Source organism: Theropithecus gelada, chromosome 15, assembly GCF_003255815.1.
Source record: "Theropithecus gelada isolate Dixy chromosome 15, Tgel_1.0, whole genome shotgun sequence".
Classification (NCBI taxonomy): Eukaryota; Metazoa; Chordata; class Mammalia; order Primates; family Cercopithecidae; genus Theropithecus; species Theropithecus gelada.
The window spans coordinates 78,939,616-78,961,499 of record NC_037683.1 but is presented as its reverse complement, the minus strand read 5'-3'; the positions used below and the strand labels follow the sequence as shown (position 1 = coordinate 78,961,499).

At 42.1% G+C, this 21,884-nt stretch overlaps 1 protein-coding gene across 1 annotated transcript in view; it reads right to left on the bottom strand.

The window, feature by feature from the left end:
- Nucleotides 1-21,884, bottom strand: part of LOC112607733 (histone-arginine methyltransferase CARM1-like) — a 271,632-nt gene that overhangs the window by 16,870 nt on the left and 232,878 nt on the right. Inside the window, 2 exon segments of the mRNA XM_025358879.1 lie at nt 595-676; nt 20,932-21,022. Coding sequence (XP_025214664.1) covers nt 595-676; nt 20,932-21,022 — 173 coding nt within the window.

Here is a 21,884-nt window from a genome sequence, read left to right as displayed (position 1 = left end):
GATCCTGCAACACGTCCCAGAAGCAAACTCTGTCTCTAGGCTTTGTAATTTTTGAAAGACAGTCATTCAATTTTAGCTTAAGCCAATTTGATTTTTCTTCTACTTACAACTGAAAGAATTTCAGATGATGCAAACTTAAAGTTTTCCAAGGTTACACAGCAAAACGGGGCCATGGCTGAAATTTAAATCTGATTAACGGCAAAGCTCCTGCTCTAAGCTGTTATATAATGCTTGCTCTTCTATTATGTTTTGGGCCACTAGAATGAAAGGAAGGATGTGAATTATTGAACAAATGTAAGGGCTGAGTTGCGTATGGGGTGGGTCAGGGCAGTGGGGAACTACAAGTTACTTACTGAAAGGTAGTTTAAAAATTTTCTTGCTTTCAATAGTATCATTCTCTGATGATTTTCTTAATTGATGGAGGAGATTAGAGCTGGAAGACTTGAACACATAGTGCTCTAGGGAACTCTTTCTCCTATTCTGTGATGGCTTAGCACAGAACCTGGCAGCGCAGTGCACGCCAGTGAATGAGTGAATGAGTGAATGAATCAATATATAAACATGGGAGAAAGCCTGAAAAGAGAGCACACTCACTACTATTGGCTGCCTGAAGTATTCATCCACTGCTGCACCCCGGAGACTGGACAGATTGACCCCATAGAAACATTGCTGGTAACTAAAATATCACAAAAAAATCACCATGCATCTTGTCTGTCATCTGAGTCCCCAGGCGCCCCATAGCTGTTATGTGCTATAAGGCTGCCTCATGGGTCCTCTGCGTTAGCCCTGCGGAGAATGTTTGCACATATGAAGGGCAGCTGGTCTATAGGGTGTGGCAGGAAATTCTCCCTAGAAAATTTGCAGACCTGTATTTGACATGCGGTTGGGAGAGAAAGAAGGGGAAAACAAGTTGAGTTGAAATAAATTGGGCTCATCCCTGTAATCCCAGCACTTTGGGAGGCTGAGGTGGGAGGATCACTTGAGCTCAGGAGTTCGAGACAAGCCTGGGAAACATGGTGAAACCTCATCTCTACTAAAATTACAAGAATTAGCCATGCGTGGTGGCAGGTACCTATAGTCCCAGCTACTTGGGAGGCTGAGGCAGGAGAGTTGCTTGAACCTGGGAGGCGGAGGTTGTAGTGAGCCCAGATCATGCCACCGCACCCCAGCATGGGTGACAGAGTGAGACTGTGTCTCTAAACAAGTAAATAAATTTGTAAGGAGATTATCAAGAAGGATATTTGGGGGTAGGAAGGCCTTTGAGCTCCTACCCTTGATCTCCCCCGATGGGTGGTCCCCGGCTCTGTGCTGTGCTGTTCAAGTGCTGAAATGCAGTTTCCTTGGTCCTCCCACTATCCCAACCAAGAGCACGACTTTAGCTCTCCAAAGCCGCTTGACACTCCTGCTGTTTGAGAAAATAGATTTTCCTTCTCTGTTCTTCCCTAGCCACTGGCTGGTACCTTCATGATGGCATTTGTGGTGATAGCTGACACCAGGCAGCAAGTCACAAGTGAGCAGGGGATGTATCATGTGGTGATCTGGAGCCAGCTCATAACAGCTTATCAGAGCCCACTGTGCACATTTCTTCCCAATTCCATGGTCAGTGACATCTGAACCATAGAAACTGACAAACATTACATATCATGTCTCCACCCCTCCCCCCACCCAGAGAACCAGATATAACGTGTTTACCAGCACACCACTGGCTCTGTTGTATTGGGTCGGTGCAAAAGTGATTGTGGTTTTTGCCATTAAAAGTAGTAGCAAAAACCCCAATTACTTTTGCACCGACCTAATACTTTTATGTATCTGCTGCAATATAGACTGTGCCTGGAGCATAGCAGGTATTTCGTATCAGCTTGGCTAATGGCCTTGAAAATTTAGGAAAGCAATCTAGGGTATGAAATCAGAGTAGCTTTGATTCCAGTTCTGCCACTGACTAGCTGTGCAATTCAGACAAGTCATTTGAACTCTGTGCACCAGTTTCCTTATCTCTAAAATGGACATAGTTACAAGCTTGCCTTTTAGGGTTCTTATGAGGGTTGAGTTAATTTTTAGAAAGCACTTTGAATGATTCTTGGCATTTGTTACTAATAGATAAGTGTTAGCTAGTATGCCCTAAATGTACCTTCTCAGATCAGCACTGGGCACTAGGGAAGTGCTGTCCAATCTGACTGTGCTGAGTTTACTTTGGGGAGCCTGTTAAGAATTCAGATTCCCAGGCCCAAACTCCAGAAAGGCTTGGCAACCTTATCACTAGAGGTTGAAAGCCTGTATCCCTCATTAAGATTCCCTAATAAGGGTGTGTTTTATGTGTGCCGTATAGTCTGTGAATCAAATGGGAACTCAATTCATCAGTCCTCACCCTCCCCAAACCCAATATCCACCAGCCTGTAGGGAAGAAAGAAAGAAAAAAAAACACAGAAACATGGAATAAACATAAAAAATTAGGATGCAGTTAGATTTTGTTGAAAGGATCATCCAAAGTGAGGCTCTATATCAAAAGTGAAAGCCTCAAATGTGCTCACAGGCAGCAGTGAGGAAAGAAGCCTGATGCTATTAGTCAGCAGCCAGCCCTCAACATGCGAGCCAAACTTGAGCCCCATTGAACACTCACACATTCTTACAGGGATTGTACAATTTCTCACCTCTGAGCTTTTGGTTGTTTTCCCCTCTACCCGGAATGCCCCTTTTCCTTTTTTGCCCTGTTAATTCCTATTTAGTCTTTAAGACTCGGCTCACTGTTATTGATGTATAGGAATGCTTGTGATTTTTGCAAGTTGATTTTGTTCCTGAGACTTTGCTGAAGTTGTATATCAGCTTAAGGAGATTTTGGGCTGAAATGACGGAGTTTCTAAATATACAATCATGTCATCTGCAAACAGAGACAATTTGACTTCCTCTTTTCCTAATTCAATACCCTTTATTTCTTTCTCTTGTCTGATTGCCCTGGCCAGAACTTCTAATACTATGTTGAATAGGAGCGGTGAGAGAGGGCATCCTTGTCTTGTGCCGGTTTTCAAAGGGAATGTTCCCAGCTTTTGCCCATTCAGTATGATATTGGCTGTGGGTTTGTCATAAATAGCTCTTATTATTTTGAGATACGTTCTATGAATACCTAGTTTATTGAGAGTTTTTAGCAGGAGGGGCTGTTGAATTTTGTCAAACTCCCATTCACAATTGCTACAAAGAGAATAAAATACCTAGGAAAACAACTTACAAGGGATGTGAAGGACCTCTTCAAAGAGAACAACAAACCTCTACTCAAGGAAATAAGAGAGGACACAAACAAATGGAAAAACATCCCATGCTCATGGATAGGAAAAGTCAATATCATTAAAATGGCCATGGTGCTGAAAGTAATTTACAGACTCAATGCTATCCCCATCAAACTACCATTGACTTTCTTCACAGAATTGGAAAAAACTACTTTAAATTTCACATGGAACAAAAAAGGAGCCCACATAGCCAGTACAATCCTAAGCAAAAAGAACAAAGCTGGAGGCATCATGCTACTTGACTTCAAACTTTATTACAAGGCTACAGTAACCAAAACAGCATGGTACTGGCACCAAAACAGATATATAGACCAATGGAACAGAACAGAGGCCTCAGAAATAACACCACACATCTACAGCTATCTGGTCTTTGACAAATCTGACAAAAACAAGCAATAGGGAAAGGTTTCCCTATTTAATAAACGTTGGGAAAACTGGCTAGCCATATGCAGAAAGCTGAAACTGGATCCCTTCCTTATACCTTATACAAAAATTAACTCAAGATGGATGAAAGACTTAAACGTAAGACCTAAAACCATAAAAACCCTAGAAGAAAACCTAGGCAGTACCATTCAGGACATAGGCATGAGCAAAGACCTCATAACTAAAACACCAAAAGCAATAGCAGCAAAAGCCAAAATTGACAAATGGGATCTAATTAAACTAAAGAACTTCTGCACAGCAAATGAAACTATCATCAGAGTGAACAGTCAACCTAAAGAATGGGAGAAAATTTTTGCAATCTATCCATCTGACAAAGGGCTAATATCCAGAATCTACAAAGAACTTAAACAAATTTACAAGAAAAAAACAACCCCATCGAAAAGTGGGCAAAGGATATGAACAGACACTTCTCAAAAGAAGACATTTATCAGCCAACAAACTTATGAAAAAAAGCTCATCATCACTGGTCATTAGAGAAATGCAAATCAAGACACAATGAGATGCCATCTCATGCCAGTTAGAATGGTGATCATTAAAAAGTCAGGAAACAACAGATGATGGAGAGGATGTGGAGAAACAGAAATGCTTTTACACTGCTGGTGGGAGTGTAAATTGGTTCAAACATTGTGGAAGACAGTGTGGCGATTCCTCAAGGATCTAGAACTAGAAATACCATTTGACCCAGCAATCCCATTACTGCGTATATACCCAAAGGATTAATAAACCATTCTACTATAAAGACACATGCACATGCATGTTTATTGTGGTTCTGTTCACAATAGCAAAGACTTGGAACCAACCCAAACGCCCATCAATGATAGACTGAATAAAGAAAATGTGGCACATATACACCATGGAATACTGTGCAGCCATAAAAAAGAATGAGATCATGTCTTTGCAGGGATGTGGATGAAGATGGAAACCATCATTCTCAGCAAACTAACACAAGAACAGAAAACCAAACACCACATGTTCTCATAAGTGCGATTTGGACAGTGAGAACACATGGACACAGGGAGGGGAACACCACACACAGGAGCCTGTCAGGGGGTGGGAGGTAGGGGGAGGGATAGCATTAGGAGAAATATCTAATGTAGATGACGGGAGTTGATGGGTACAGCAAATCACCATGGCACATGTATGCTTATGTAACCTGCATGTTCTGCACATGTACCCCAGAACACAAAGTATAATAATAAGACTGTGCTCAAAAATTTCCATTTAAGAATGCAAAACCTTGTGTTATGATTAAGTATCTATGCTTCATTCACTTAAAAGCAGAAGAATTTTCTTATTCATCAGAGTATACTTAACACTTAGCATGGGGCAAGGAATATTGTTAGGGTGAAAAAGATCTGTCCACATTTATTTATTTAATGAATAAATCAATCAGTGAATGAACTGGAATGAACTGGAGGGCTTGGTACTCTAAATGGCCCTATACGTGGGTACAGGCATCAATGACAATGAAGAGGAAATGGGAAAAGTCATTTGGCCAAGTTTCTTCAGCTTCATCACTCAATTCCTAATCTTCTGCTTCTACCAAGGGCCAGAGCCAAGCTGGCCCACTGGTAAAGCCAAATGGTGCTTCACATCATTTTATAAACACATATATTGAAAACAAGCCTCCTATAATCCTAGAAAATGTCTGGAAATAGAACACTGTAGATTTAAATGGCTTTAACAGAACGACAATGGGAGTGTTCTTGGGGAAATAATCATGTCACAACAGCCTATTATTAGGTTGATGCAAAAGGAGTCGCAGGTTTTGCCATTACTTTTGCACCAAACTTATATTTGAAGGAGGGAGGAAGAAAAGGAGATGAGTGAAAGAATGAGAGAAGGAGAGGGAGGGGGAGAAGGAGGGAGAGACAGAAAGAAAATTTTTCAATAGCTTAGAAAACTATGGTTTTTAGACTTTATTGGAAAATTTTTAAAAGTACTGATGCCTCTGAATTGTGATACATTTGATCTAGGGATAGCCCTAGTGCCTGTTTATCTCCACAGCTAAACAGGTGATTCTAAAGTGCAACCAGGGTTGGGTACTAAGTTAGTTGTTCTAGATTCTTGACCAAGTAGATTCTTGGCCAAAAAGATTATTGGCCAAAAAGAAAACTCCAAGGGCAAAGACAGTCCTCCACATGGCATGACTGAATTGAAAACTTCCGTCTATCCACTGAATACCACCTCAGCTCTCAAAGAGGATGATGCGTCTGTGCCATTTGCTTTGCATGTTCAGTACCAATTAAAACCCATAAGCCACAAACAGTGTGGTGCAGATGGGCACCATTTCTGGGGCAGATGGAAAGCTGTGGGCAAAGAGCCCACTGCCTGGGTTTTTAAAAAAATTCTGGCTGGACCATATTTCATATTTCTAATTCTTAGAAATTTTAAATATCCTTCTGCAATGCATCATAAAATAATTAAAGCAGATAAAATCTGGCATCTCTCGTGGTCTCCTGAGATACATCGTGTGTGTCAGGGGGTCAGGGAGATTGATCAGGCAACTAATCTGTTGAATGGGGAGCTAGGAATAGTTTCCATTGTTTTCATCAGCTGTGGCTTCTATTTTCTAAGTTAATTTAGGGTGTCTTTATGAGCACGTAAGAGAGAGGGTCTGGGTGTTTTTTTCTCCCAAGTTCACATTCCCAATTCCTACCATTCTTCATGTGGGAAATCCTTCACATTTACCAACACCACAACCATCATGCATGCAACATCTGGAAATGCCTAAAAATACAGTTCATATAAATCAGACACTTTAAGAAGAATCTTGTCTTTATTCTATTCTGACAAAAAAGCTGATCATCCCTATTAAGAAGTTTTCTTCCTTTGTAAAAAAAAGAAGGAAGGTAGAAGATAAATGAGAGAGAGAGAGAAGTGGGATGGTGTTGGGGGAGGGGAATCCAGGTTGTGCTGTTTGACAGTTAAGCAACTTTTGTGTCTTAATGTGCTGTGCTCTACCAGAATTAACAACCAAGTGTACACTAACCTGATGGGAGACGTATGTAACCCCAAGAACTAGGAAACAAAAGCAAAGATTCAAAAATGTCACTACAGCCACAAAGAATGTTGAAAATGTGGCATAGGAGTATGGTTGGGAGTTCCTAGTAGGAGAAGGGTGTGTGTCTAGGAATAAATTGCATCTTTATTTGATGTCTTATACGTTCCTTGTATACAGCAGGACTTGAGGCTTGGTTGTTTTTGACAAACTTCTTTTAAAATTAAATTCTATATGGTTATTTTATGTGTTAATTGTGGCAAAAACACTTGTAAGATCTGCTCTCTTACCAAATCTTTGAGTTAGGATACATTACTTTTGACTATAGGTACAATGTTGTAGAGCAGAGCTCTACTTATTTTTATCATGATTGACTAAAACTTTATACTCATTGATTAGTAATGCTCCATGTTTCCTCCAGCTGCTGGTAATCACCATTCTACTCTTTGAGTCTATAAACTTGACTATTTTAAATACCTCATATACATAGGATCAAGCAGTATTTGTCTTTCTGTGACTGGCTTATTTCATTTAGCATAATGTCCTCAAGATTCATCTACCTTGTCACATATTACAGACACGCTGCCATGTTCTGCCTTCTGTTTTTAATATTTGACAATGTTTCCTGTATGATTTTATTTTTTTTAAACTTTCATTTTAGGTTTGGAGGTACATGTAAATGTTCATTACACAGGTAAACTCATGTCATGAGTGTTTGTTATACGGATTATTTCATCACTTGTGAATTAAGTGCAGTAACCAATAGTTATCTTTTCTGTTCCTCTCCCCACAACCCTCCACCCTCAAGCAGACCCCAGTGTCAGTTGTTTCCTTCTTTGTGTTCATAAGTTCTCATCATTTAGCTCCCACTTATCAGTGAGAATATGCAGTATTTGGTTTTCTGTTCCTGCATTAGTTTACTAAGGATAATAGCCTCTAGCTCCGTCCATATTCCCACAAAACACATGACCTCATTCTTTTCCATGGCTGAATCTGCCTTCTTTTTAAGGCAAAATATATTCTACTGTATGTATATACCACATTTTTAAAATCCATTCATCTGTTGATGGACACTTAGGCTGTTTCCATATCTTGGCGATTGTGAATAGTGCTGCAATGAATATAGGAGTACTAACATCTCTTAAAGATCCTGATTTCAATTCTTTTGGATAAATACCCGAAAGTGGGATTGCTGAATCATATGGTAGTTTTATTTTTAAATTTTTGAATAACCTACATATATTTTTTCATAGCAGCTGTACAATTTCATTCCTGTTAACAATGCACGAGGGTACCATTTTCTCCACATACTCACCAACACTTGTCTTATTTTTTTCAATAATAGCCATCCTGAAGGGTGTGAGGTGATCTCTCACTGTGATTTCGATTTGATACAATTTTCCACCCCAGCCGACTGCAGGCATATCAACCACTGTGGAAAGTGGTATCTGTGCAAAGATGTGTGCTCATTATGTCTCTGATTTTACTGGTTTAAACACCAGCAAAGTAGTGTGGCTTGTGTTTGCCATATGCTATAGTTAGATATTTTTTTGTATTTGTAATCTTTTTTTTTTTTTTAAGTATAAATGAGAGAGGGAAAACAGGTGCACTTCAGACCATGGCTCTTTGGTAAAAAGTAAGGGAAAGTCTGTGATTCTGTAAAGAAATCTGTGGAGCATTCTCAGGTGTGTCAAGCTAAATCTAGATATTATAGTGGTTGGCCTAAGAATTGGACCTATGAAAGCCATATTGAAAGGAAGAATGAGTCAGTCAAGGCAACTATGATGGTTATCTCATGTCTGTTCTACATGGCGAATGGCTGCCCTTGCAGTAACAGCACCAGATTTTTTTCTGTTAGGCATCTCTTTCTTACTCACAGTTCTTGTGGTTTAGGTGGTCTTGACTATGCTTTCAACATGTGGCTCAGTCTCGGCCAGTCGCAGTGTCTTATCACCCTAGCCTTGGTGATAGACTTAGGGTTAAGCATGTGACCCAATGAGAGTCAAGCCTATGACTTTTGTTTAAACTGTGGCAAAGGAGAAGTGGTGATGGAGCTATGAGTCTATAAATCTAGATTCTCTAGAAAACACATTGCTGCCATGAGGGGAAAGTTACCTAAGAATGGAGCCAAGCTGAGTGAGATAGAGAGACCAGGATCCAATATAAGTGCCTTGAAATCCATTTACATCTGAGAAGCTGAATCTATCCTTAGACTTTTCAGATACATTAGTCATAAATACTCTTTTTCCCTAAGTGACTTTTTGTGTGACTTTTGGCCACTTAAGAAGTATCTTAACTGAAAAAAATTAATGGGTCTTTATGCACCGCACTATGTACATACAATTCTGAGAGAATAGCTTTGCCTGGTTCAGTGAAGTCCTAGTTCTACCAGGACTGAACTAAATTGTTACAACCCATAATTGGGCCAGGGGATGGGAATACTGCATATCCCTGACAACACAAGTCAGGATGTATAAAAAAGGCATGAACTTGATCGAGGCAGAATATTATAAAAGAGCCATGAGTTTGACAAACATTATGAAACAAGATAAATACAGAAATCAAGGCTTATCCTAAGAGCAAAAGCCAGATGAGTTCAAGAGCTGCAGATATAAACAGAGATGCAGAGGACATATCAAGAATGAGTACTAGACAACTGAAAGAGGATTAGAGACCAAGAAATCACTGAAATATGAATGGGATAAGGACGGGGGCACATGAAAATACTGACATGATTTTTCAGTTACGGTAATATTCCTACAAAAGTTCCTTCTCTGTGACATTTTGTGCTGTTTACTTGACTTCTGAAAAAATTTTGGTTATCTCATATGCTAATTTGAAATATTTTTATTTGCTCTTCATAGTATTTCTATGAACTAGTGACCATCAGGGTCAAATATACTTTTGGGAATGACCAGAAGGCCTAAAACTCTAACTATGCAAAAGAAACTTTAGTGGGAAATTTAGGTTGATACATAATTAGGCTACGAACAAATTGTTCATTACCTTCACAGTAGACTTCGGCAGCTTGTCCACTCAGTAGAATGGATTTCTTTAAAAATAATGTTTCTCAGTAGTACCATGGCCAACAAGGTATTTGGTAGACTCAGAGTAGAAAGGAACAAAAAGAGAGCTCTCATTGCCTGTAGCAATATTCTACATACATTTATCTTCCCTCATCCTTTGCAAACACAGACCTCCGATTTCTGTAAAAAACAACTGACTTGAGGCCATTTACCGCTGGGATCCCTGATTTCACTCAATTGACTTTGCTCTGGTCAAGTATGACAGACGCATACTATCCATGCATAATACTCTGAAAAGGGAACTGGAAAATGTCGTTTGGTGCCTTCGGTGGTATATCACCTTTTAAGTGCCATCCCAGATCTTTCTTACCTGTCTCTGGAAACCTCAGCCATGTGTTCTGCACCAACTGTGCCAAAGGATGGGCTCCTCTGACCTTGCATGGGCACAGTGCAACAATGTCTCACCCCAGGCCTGCACAATGTGCCTCTCTCCTCCTACCCTGGGGCATCCCTCTTAACTTTGGGTATGAGATGCCATAAGACCCAGAAGGCTAGTTAATGTCGGCAGGATGAGTATTTGATAAATGAGGAGATAAAAGCCAGTGTATAAATTCATTTATCTCCCTGTATAAACTGTCCTGAGATGTAGTTCATTTGATCTTTTGAAGACGGTCCTGAGAGAGCCAGCAATCTCTTGTTTAATACTAGGCGGTGGTCAGCATGGTGATAATAGCAGCAGCAGCCTGTGCCAAGCAGCCGCTACCCCGACACCGGCTGCAGTGGGGTACAGGAGTAGGCCGTGGGCCCTCAGGTACAGATGCTGAGGTGGGCAGCCCCTGGAGCCTACCACTGGGAGCGCCCCCGGAACCTGCTGCCCTGAGAACCCACCCCTGGGAACCCCGGGAATGGGGCTGGGCCGAGCCACCCGCTGGAGGGAGAGCAGTGAGGTCAGGCAGAGAAAAATGGGCAGAGACGGTCCCCGAGGCAGAGCTGGGCCCAGGGCGGTGCCGCGCTTGCATGCGGAGCATGGGGCCCGGGCCCGAGATGTGGAGTTGGGGCCCCGCTTCAGGGGCCCAGGACAAGAAGTGGGAGTGGCACCCACTTCGAGGACCTGCCCAGTGACATGGCCACTGCACCCAACCTGCCGATGGCGCCAGGTTCCTGCGCCTCAGGAAAAGGCTCTGTAAGGGGCCTCCTGAGATGGTATCCCCAGGACATGCCCCACATTAAGGTGACCACCAAGCCAGACAATCCTGATGGTCAGGCCCCGCGCCTGCCATCTGCTCCTGGAGGCGCCCCCTAACCCCAGGCATGGCCGTGAGCCGGCCAGGCTGTACTGAGGCAGGGGGCGTGTCCTGTTCATTGGAGAGTTTCAGCCCAGTGGGTGAACCAGACACTGTTCAAAGGGACAGGAGTTAGCAAGCAGGATGAGGGGGAGTCCCAGGGCCACCCCTGAGCACTGGGGCCACAGGGAGAACTCGTGACATCACCTCTGCCCCAGACGCAGGCCTGGGCCCAGTGAGGACATGAAGTCCCCGCCCCAGGCTGCAAGGAAGCACCACCGGGGCTGCACGTTCCATGGAGCTGGTGGGACCTGGAGACAGGCAAGAGCCCCGCCCTTCCGAGTTGGAGCAAGAACTTCTAGGGTACAGCTGCAGCTGCTGTAGGGTGGCTGCAGACCCAGACATCTCTGCATTCTTGGTGGCCTAGGAGGATCCCCTTGCCCCCTGTAGGCTAGGAAGTTCCTGCTGCTGCTGCCTGGCTTCTCCCCGCTGTTGGTGTCTACTTCGATTTTGGACTTAAGTTGGGGCCAAGTCCAGGCGCTGTTGCAGTCTGGCCAGGTGTGCACATGATTACGGCAGTGCTGACACACCGGCCCCCTGCCCCTCGACCTCCTGCAGACTTTGGGCTCTGACAAACATGAAAGGGAGGCTTAGAGGTGGCTGAGGACAGCCTGGCACTGGCCTGCAGGTGCCCCTTGGCATGAAGGCATGAACAGTGGCGGGAGACAGACAAGCCTCCTGGGCAGAAGGGGTTGGGTCCCCAGTGAAGCCTCATCTTCAAGCCAGGGAGGGTCTGAAACCTGAGGGCTGGGCGGCCAGTCACCCTGACCTGAGGGGAACTTGGGGTGCTTTTCCCTGGGAGGGCCCATAGCCACCTGTGGATCAATCAGCACACACTTCCTCCCCTCTGAGTCCCATAAAAACCTGGAATTCAGCCAGACTAGAAAGGATCATGGTGAGACAACTGGTCAAACAGCTGCAGAGAGGAGCTACCCTCTCTGCTAAGAGAGCCGAACCCTCCTCCAGACACCCTGGCTACAGAGAGGAGCTACCCACTGTGGGTCTCCTCTGAGCTGTTCTTTTTCTCAATAAAGCTCCTCTTCGTTTTGCTCGCCCTCCACTTGTCTGATTACCTCATTCTTCCTGTATGCAGGACAAGAACTCAGTACTCGCCATTCAGGGCTAAAAGAGCTGTGACACAAACATGGCTGAGACACACCCTTTGCTCTCCATGTTGCAGGCAAAAAGAAGGAGAGAAGGGCTGCAGCCCTTTGGGGAGCCCAGACCTGGGAGCTCCTTGAGCCAGGTCTGTGACTCCCTCTTTGGAGCCTTGCAGTTCCTGGAAGGCTCTAAGCTTTTGGGCACTACTGTGTTCCCCAGTGCCAGCCGTGGAAGCTGCTTGTAGTGTGCCTTGTCCAGCTGTGGCCTTGCAGGGAGCCAGTGCCGCTGCTGGCAGCGGTCCTGCAGCAGCAGCTGGCATGCCTGGCTATGCGCAAAGACCGGACCCCATGCTTGCTCACACACCCCTTGCCACTCTGCACCTGGCTTGCCCTTGGCATCCTGGGATCCAGGCTGGTAGTGTGAGCTGAACGCAGCCTGCCAGACTGAGTAAGCAGAACAAAGCAAAACTCAGTCAAAGGTGCCACTGGCCACAGAGGTTTCTGGCTGGTGAAGCAACACCCCAAGGATCTCGTAATGGTAATGCACTTTTGCACCAGCACTCCCTTCATTCCCTGCCTCATTCTTCTTTCTCCTAATTCTTGTTTCACTGGAAATACACTTCTTAATAAAGTTGTAGTACATAAGCTTCACCTATATACTCTGTTGCCCAGGCTGGAGTGCAGTGGTATAATCTCGGCTCACTTCAACCTCCGCCTCCCAGGTTCAAGTGATTCTCTCTGCCTCAGCCTCCCAAGTAGCTGGGATTAGAGGTGCCTGCCACCACACCCAGCTAATTTTTGTTAGTAGAGATGGGGTTTCACCACGTTGGCCAGCCTGGTCTCAAACTCCAGACCTCAGGTGATCCACCCACCTTGGCCTCCCAAAGTGCCGGGATTACAGGCGTGAGCCATTGCGCCAAGCCTTTCATCACAATTTCTAGTGTTCTTGCTGATGGTTAATTAGGATACAGAAAGGTAGAAGGTGAAACATTGGGCTTTATGGCAACTGTGTGCTTGAAGTTTTGGAGCAATGATTATTACATGAATTGAGGAGTAGGCAAGCCTCTGTTGACAGCATTGCAAGCTTTGCAAAAAGAAAATTTTAATCTCAGAGCAGCAACTCCCAACTTAAGACACACTGTGAAATCCAGAGGGGCTTTCTAGCAGATTTAAAGAAATTCCTATCTCTTCGGTGATCCAAGACCTGCTGTGCTGAAAATCATGTATAGAATTTGACAAGCAGAAGCCACATCTTTGGAACTGAAACTGCTCCATCCCCCTACTCCAAATAAGACAGTAAAATGGTAATAGTAGAAGAGCTGCAGAGGAGATTGGATATACACTCTTGACAGATCTTACGTATTAAAACTGTGGCCTTGACAGGGAAATGGTAGGGCCCTGAGACCTGCGGTTGGGATGATTGGGTGGGGAAAGCAGAGAAGCCTGAAATCTTTCCAGTTCCCCTGAATCTTTCAAGCCAGCAGAGGCAGAATTCTTTCCCCTTTTACCAGAGGAAAACAGCCTTGCTTAAAGACTATGCAACAACTTCTCCAAGAGCCTTTGCCTTGAAAGATGATTTTATTCTCTTCGAGATCTGCCTCATGATCACTCATTGCCTTCAGGCTAATAGTTTCTCATTGCTGTCAGGCCAAAAACTCAAGCCCAGCCAGAGCAGTAAACACAATTCCTATTCCAGAAGGAGATAATTTACATACCTAAAAAACTGCAGAAGCCAAATAGTATTTTCTGCTAAGAACTAGGAAATATTGTATTAGAGTAGATTTTAAGTCCATAAAGAGGGCAGAATGTAAATGAGGAGAGAGTGTAACTCATTGAAATGGGGCACTCATAGATCCAGTGTTCTAACAAGACACCAGAAGTCCTAATAGTCCACTGGATGTCACTTTGAAACTTGGTCATCATGATGGCCTGCAGTCAATGAGGTGGAGATTTCAGAACTTCTGCTGCATTGAGGAAGGGGTTAGAAGGCTCAGGGACATGGAAATGCTAGACGGATTGACTATGGAATACGTAAGAACATTCAACCTGACTGTTTTCTCAGAGCACAGGAAACTTTCCTTTTACAAGGTAATAGGGAAAAAAACTGGTTAGATAACAGTGGCATCTTTGAGAACCTTAGAGTAGCTGTCCTTGGTAGATGAAAGATGGTGGTAGGTGATGTAGCCATTAAATTGTGCTCTGAATGAACACAATTTGAATGACATTTCAGAATGTCAGAGCAGGAAAGCAGTAATTATCTGGCCTAGGCAAGAATGGCATAATTACTGTGTAAAAAGCTAGGGTAGAGTAGCAATCGGGCACCTTGACCTACAAGAACCTTTGGTGTTAATAGATCCTAGTGTTACTAGAGAGGTAAAATAGATGGAAAGTCAGCTAGGATAGTGCTCAATTTGTATAACAAAAAATGGCTAGCTCATGAGCAGAAGGATGATGTCAGCTGTCACAATGGAAATATTAAGTCCCTCCCCCAAATTCCAGATCCAAGTTGTCCAGACTTAAGTAGAGTCCCAGTCCTCTTGAGGAAGGACTCACTGCCACCACAGGCACACACAGTGAACATTCCCCACTCCTTCTCCAGAGAGACCTGGGTTTCTATGACAAAGCAACCATGGTGAAGGAAGGATACCTCAATTTTTTGAGAAATGTTAGATAAGGAGTTTGAGCTTATATTGATACAAAAAAATCTAAAATGCCTCTGGTTAGTGAGGGCTATGGAGAATAGGTAGTAAGTGGAGTCTTGGACCAAGTCCATCTCACAGCGTATCCACTTGTTTCATGCAAACCCTATGATTATTTTCGTGGTCCCTGAATATGTAATTGGGATAGATATATTCAGCATCTGGAAGAACCCTACACCATGGGTAACCTGGCCCATGAAGAAAGGGCTACTATGGTAGAAAAGTACAAGTAGAGGATCCATCCCGGAGATTTCATCATCTTCAGGTAGGTAAAATTATCTTCTTCAATTTATGGATTGAAATTAATCTCAGAGAGATTAAATTAACTTGGCTAAGGCTTTACAGTTGGTAATTGCCAGAACCAAGAATTAAACATAGTTCCATCTGGATCTAGAGTCTGAGTCATCTGGCTTTTAACTACTACCTATTTTGTTTATGCTTTTATGTTCTATAACTGTAATAAATGTAATAAAACAGTCTAGTTTAGTCTCAAGCTTCTTGACAATATTTGGCTGCACCTCTTAATAGATGCTATGTATATATTTTTCTTCATATGAGAACCCATTTAAAATTGTATCTATAGGCTTTGGCATAAAAGCCCTGAGCCAATTATTTTCAATAATGCCAGAGGTACCCATCACATTAAGAAGAACAGTTGGGAATGATGATTCTTTATGATGAGCCTTACTCTCAGGAGATACTTCCCATCACCTTAATTAATGGGGCCCAAGGAATCATCATATAAAAGAAAATTATTAATTTTGTAGGTGACTGCTACTAGCATCAGAATGTAGTAATTTGGTCTACTAAGAGAGAGTCTCATAATTGGTTATTTGGAAAGGATAAAGTTATATGGTTATTGCAGACTGTATACTAAGATGAATTTCAGAGTTAAATGCAAAATTTAAAAAATGTCACATGGAAAAGTAAAAACTTTAAAAAAGGAAGTTAATGCCAAATTCATGGGGGAGAGGGAAGGGGAGCTAAAAAATTACAAAGGAAAATAGAGAAACAATAAAAGATAATTATTGGTAGATCCAGCTACATAAAAAGCTTAAGTTGTTTTGTGGTCAAAATTATCACAAATAAAATTACAAGGCAAGCTGGAAATTCTGAAGAAAATACAACAGTTTTAATGTCCTTAATATAGACAGAATTTTTACAAATCAATGCATTCATCTTCTAATCATCAAAAATGTCTTCAGCAACTACCGTTAGCCAGGTTAGATGACAGGGCTATAGAAGTAAATGAAGCAGCCACACTTAGGGAACTTGCAGTCTTATGGGGGATATAGACAATAAATAAGTAAAAACATATAACACAGTATATGGTGATAAGTGCTATAGAGAAAAATGAATTGAGAAGTGTGGTACAGGCTTGCAGGAGGAAAGAGACTGCAGTTTGTAATCAATAGAAGGTTTCTCTGGGATGGTGGCATGTGAGCAAAGACCTGCAGGAGGTGAGAAAAGCCACTGGATTGTCTGTGTCTTGGGCAGAGCGAATGTCAGGGAGGCAGGAGCATGCCTGGTTTGTTCCAGGAGAAGCAAGGAGGCCAGCCAGTGAGGCCAGAGGGGAGAGAGAGTAAGAGAGGAAGTAGCAGGAGACAGAGTCAGAGGGGTAGCAGGGTAGGATCTAGATCATATACGGTCTTCCCAACTATTATGAGAACTTTGGCTTTCACTATGCAGAAACAGGGAAGCCACTAAAAGACTTTATGCAGTGAAATAATATAATCTGAATTATGTTTCATCAAGAGCATGGTTGTGGTTTAAAAAGAGGATTTAAGTTAGAAGGCTATTGCCAAGACTGTAGTAGACACAGGGGTGTTTTGTTTTGCAAAGGTGGGCAGTGGGGACATGGTGAGGATCAGTAGCTTGCATTTAAGCATGTTAATTTTGAGATGCCCAATAGACATCCAAGTGTAGTTGTCAACAGCCGGTTGGACATCCAAGTCTGTGGTTCTGGGCAGAGGTCTGGGCTGGAGTTCTAACTATGCGAGTTGTAGACAGAAAGATGGTATTTATAGCCAAGAGACAGAATGAGATCAAGTAAGACAGTGAGTGTTGACAGAAAGGGGAAGACATGTAAGAAAGAAACCTGGAGTCACTCCAATGTTAAAGATTTGGGCCATGAGGAAGAATCAGCAAAGGAGACTGAGAAGTAGGGGCCAGAAAGGTAGGAGAAAAAACAGGTTCAGGCTTGAGAAGTGGAGCAAAGAGAGAGTCAACTGTGTCAAGTGCAGATAATAAGAAAATCAGGTGAGGACTGAAAACTGACTGCATCTGATGATCTTGTTTAGCCAATTAGTTGTTCCTTCATCTCTCAGCTGAGAGATCTCACCCAAACTTATTTTTTGCACCACTCCCCAGCGTACATATCCACTTCTTTGCTTCTTCTGACAGAAATCATGCAAGCATTCACCACCTGTTTCCTGGATCAAAGCAACAAGAGACCCAAATGCCAGTCGACTAATGCAGAAACCTCACAAAGGGAGAGGAATTAGAAGGAAAGCAAAGGCTGTGAATTTTGATAACTATATATTTTTAAAAATATTTTTGTGTTTGTTGACTAAAAATAATCGTTCAAATGCACCAGCTATCAAAGAAATACAGATTAAAAATAAACTGGCCACCATTTTTTTTGCAAATCAAATTGGCATTTTAAAAAGCATATCCCGTATGGGCAAGACTTAGCAGACATTCCCAAATACCACTGGTGGAAGTGTTAATTGGTAAAACTTTTCTAGAGGGCAATTTGGCAATATATAAGAATAATTTTTTATAAGTTCCTTCTTCACATTTTTTGGTCCAGTAATTCTGCTTTTAGCAATTTATCATATGGAAATAATCAGAATGTACACCAAAATTTATATGAAAGGATGTTCACTTTAGTGTTGTGTCTTATAGAATTTAGGATATATAATTCTATAGGATTCTATATTCTTATAGAATATTGAAACCTTGGTGTGGTTTGTTATAGAATCTATAGGACTAAAATGGCAATTAAAATAATTTAATATTCAACATTGAAAACTGAGTTAATAAATTATGAGTCACAAAAGAAATACTCTTCAGTCAAATGTATGTAGACGATGTGAGAACATGTCAACAAAGTATTGTGAAAGTAAAAAAACAAAAAACAAGCTATAAAATGGTACTTTTGACTCTGTTTTTGTAAAGAAAGGATAGAAAAACTGGAACTATATCACCTAAAATCTTAATAATTATTTTCATGCATGTTTGGGCATACTGAAGTTTTTATTCATTCAGAAACATTTACTGAGAGCCTACCCTGTGGCGGGCAGTGTTCTGGGTGCTTGGGATACATCCAGTGGAAACTGACAGCATTGCTGACCTTCCAGTGCTTACATTTTATCAAGAGGGATACAGACCATAGATAATAATAGGAACAGGTTATATATCTTTTAGGATGCTGTAAGTGTTAGAGAAAAAACATATAATTGAAAAAGAAGGGTTGGGCATGGCATGGGTGCAATTGAAAATAGGATGGTCAGGGTAAATCTCATTGAGAAGGTAGCATTTGACAAAGACTTTATGGAGTTAAAGGAATTGACCATGTGAACATTGAGGAAAAAGTATTCAAAGGGGGAAAAAAACACAAAAAACCCTGCAAATGCAAAGGCCCTAACTTAGGAGCATGCCTGATGTGTCTGAGAATCAGCACACAGGCCTGTGAAGCAGGACCCAAATGAACACGGGAGTAGGAAATGAGGCTAGAGAGTAACTGGGAGCCAGACTATGGAGAAGCTCCTGTGAGGCTTTGGCTCTGTTGAGAACAGACAGGTAAGAAGCTATTGCAGTAATCTAGATGAGAGATGATGGTGTTGAGAAAAAGAGGAAACAGTGAATATAATAAAAATTGGTGTGATTCTGGATAGATTTTGAAAGTAGAACAAATATAATTACTTGATGGTTTGGATTCAGGAGATAAAGAAAGAGAGGCCTTCAAAGTTCTTGGCTTGAATGATGGAGAGGATAAAGTTATCAATTGAGACAGAAAAACTACCAGTACAGCAGGCTTTGGGTAGAAATTGGGAGATCAGAAGTTGAATTTTGCACATGATAAATTTCTGCAAGGAGGGAACATCCAGGAGGAAGTTTACTAGGAAAACATCATGTTTGGAGGATACGTCTGCACTGGAGAGGGACACTTGGGAACCATTAGCCTATGGATGGTATTTGTAGTTATGAGAATGGGTGAGCTCACCAAGGGAGCCTGCACAGAGAAGAGGTCCAAACACTGCATCCTGGGACACTTCAAAACCAGGGGCTTATGAAGACAAGTAATAATGATAGCTGGTTGAGAAAGTGTCAGCAAGGGAGGAGAAAAATCAAAAGATCATGAAGCAAAAAGAGTGTTTCAAATGATGCCAGTAAATTAGATAAGTTGAGAAGTGAGAGTTGATCACTGGCATTAGCAATGTGGAGGTCAGGGCACTGCTGACCTCAAAAAGAGTGGTTTTGGAGAAATGGCTCCAGTGAGAAATAGAAGGGGGGAGTTGGACACTGAGTATAGACAACCCTTCGGAGGAATTTTGCTGAAAGGGGCTTAGAGAGTTGGCCATGGCTGACTGGGAAAGCGACATCTAGAGAAGATGAGGTTTTCATTTTTTGTTTCTGTTTTTCATTTTTAGATGCAACAAATAGCAGCATGTTGGTATGTGGTAGAAAACTGAGCCAAACCGCTGTGATCATTAATATCCTCAAGTTAGTAAGATGGCAGCAGATGGTATGCTTGGAAGGTCACACAAGGACTGCCTGGATGACAAACCTCTAGTTCATTGGTCTGGTCTATTCTGCTGCTTAAAATTCATAACCCTTTCATCTCTGCATTTCCTCAGGAGGTTATAATAAAAATGTAATCATTTAGGGTCAGCATAATCTCACAGAGCAATGATTATTAAGGTAAAAGCTCCCCGACCATTCCCCTGCCCCACCCGACACGTGTATACACCAAGAAGCCATTCACCCCCATGGGAAAGCTTGTGGCTTAGAATCTCAGAATTGCAGATTCGACAAAACCACAAAATGCTCTGAATCTGTGCTAGGAAAGCCTATTTTGCCAAAAAAAAAATGGAAAGAAAAATTAGCCATTTGACCCTACTCCTCAAAGAGCTTAGTAGCCCTGGAAACCAAAGTACTTCCTATTTGCTGCCCCTTCTCTAGGATTACAAAGAGAAAAACCCAGAAATCAACTTTGGACCTCTTTGTATTATAAGGCCCTGTATACCTCAGACCAAAGTCAAACCTTAAATTTGAGGATCCTGAACCTCCTGCAGGACATGCCTGTGCTCCCACACATGTAACATTCCAACACAGATGATATCTGCTCTCTTTCTCCCTCCCATGCTCCTTCCTTCCTTCTTCTTGTAAAAACTAGTTCTCAGAAAGGAATCCCAGAAGCAATAGTGGTTTAAAACTGGCAGGAGCTTTTGTATCAGTTCCCATTTTACACATAAAGAAACTCAATCTCAGAGGGGTGAAGTGGGCCCAAAAGCCAACTGCCAATTAAAACTCCATAAAGGTTTGATCAACTCATTTATCAGGTGTACTGATTGATATGTTCTCTGTCAAAGTCAAGCCCTAACAGAAACCATAGCCAAGAATCAAAGAAGTGGATGGTGAAAAATGGGAAGAGAACGGCAGCAGGCAGGGGAGGATGTTGTTTTAGCAGTAGGATAGCTTTTTGGATGTCTGATATTGCATGAACAGCTCCTTGATTCACCTGTCTCTGATTTATGAGTTGTGGTCTCAACTGGTGGCGATCCTGCAAGGGGACATTTGGCAATGTCTGGAGGGCATTTGTGGTTGTCACAACTCTGGGGGGAAGATGTGACTAACATCTAATAGGTAGAGACCAGGGATGCCGCTAAACATTCTACAGTGTACAGGATAGGTGCCTCACTGCCACCGCCCCGCCTCCCCCTACCCAACAACATACATATGACCCCAAATAGCAATAGTTTTAAAAACTCTGGTTTCTTTGAAGGGAAAGGAAGGAAGGAAAAAAGAACATTACCAAAAATTGGCTCTGGAGAAGTGTTCCACATAGAGCTGTTCATCAGAAAAAGGGGCCAAGTGGATGTCGCTGAATGTCGGGAGCATCATTCCTGATGAGCAAAACACAAGAGACCCAGAAGTCAGCTTCTGTCGCTTTCTGATTGAAGGCTGTACTCATCTGCCACCTGAGACCAATTCCATTCTTTTGCTTCAGTTATGACATGACAGGACAAAATATAATTTTGTCTCAATGCAAGTATACAAAATTAGGCAGAAGAGTAGAGGGGCTATAGAAAAGAGTATCAAAGCAAGTCACAAAGCAATACAATGATAAAAGCTTGCAGAGACTTAGGCAAGCCTTTCAACCTGGCAGTTGCCTTCTCAGTTACTGGCTTTTTTTCCCCTTTCTGTTTGTCCTATGAATTCTGGATTTATTTATTTATTTATTTATTTATTTATTTATTTAATTTATTTATTCTCTTATTTATTGTAACAATAATTTAGCTTTAAAAATAATCAAAATCCCACCCTCCCATCACATTATTATTCTCATTCTCAGACTTTGTCCATGTAGAATCAGATCGACCACCTGTCTTCTTAGGTGCTTTTGGGATTTATGTTTATCTGGATGCTCGCCAATCTTCATGCTGGGAAATACACATTTGTACTATTTCTTGGCATCCACAATCACTACAGGAAAGGTAGATTCTTCAGTGGGCAAATGAGCACCTAGATTGGCATGCCTGAAGTTGGGCCTTTCTGAGTAGGCAGACCTGATGATCAGCATTGTTACTCTTGCAATTTTAGGGAAAATCTTTTTATAGCCATTTATTAAATTGCACACGAAAGAAAGAGGAACTATTAACTATATTTCAGAAATAAGGCTGACTTAAGACACCAGAGACGCTGTCATAAAAACAACAAAAATAGCTAAAATTTCTCAGTTATGATGACCCTCTCATGTACTTTTCC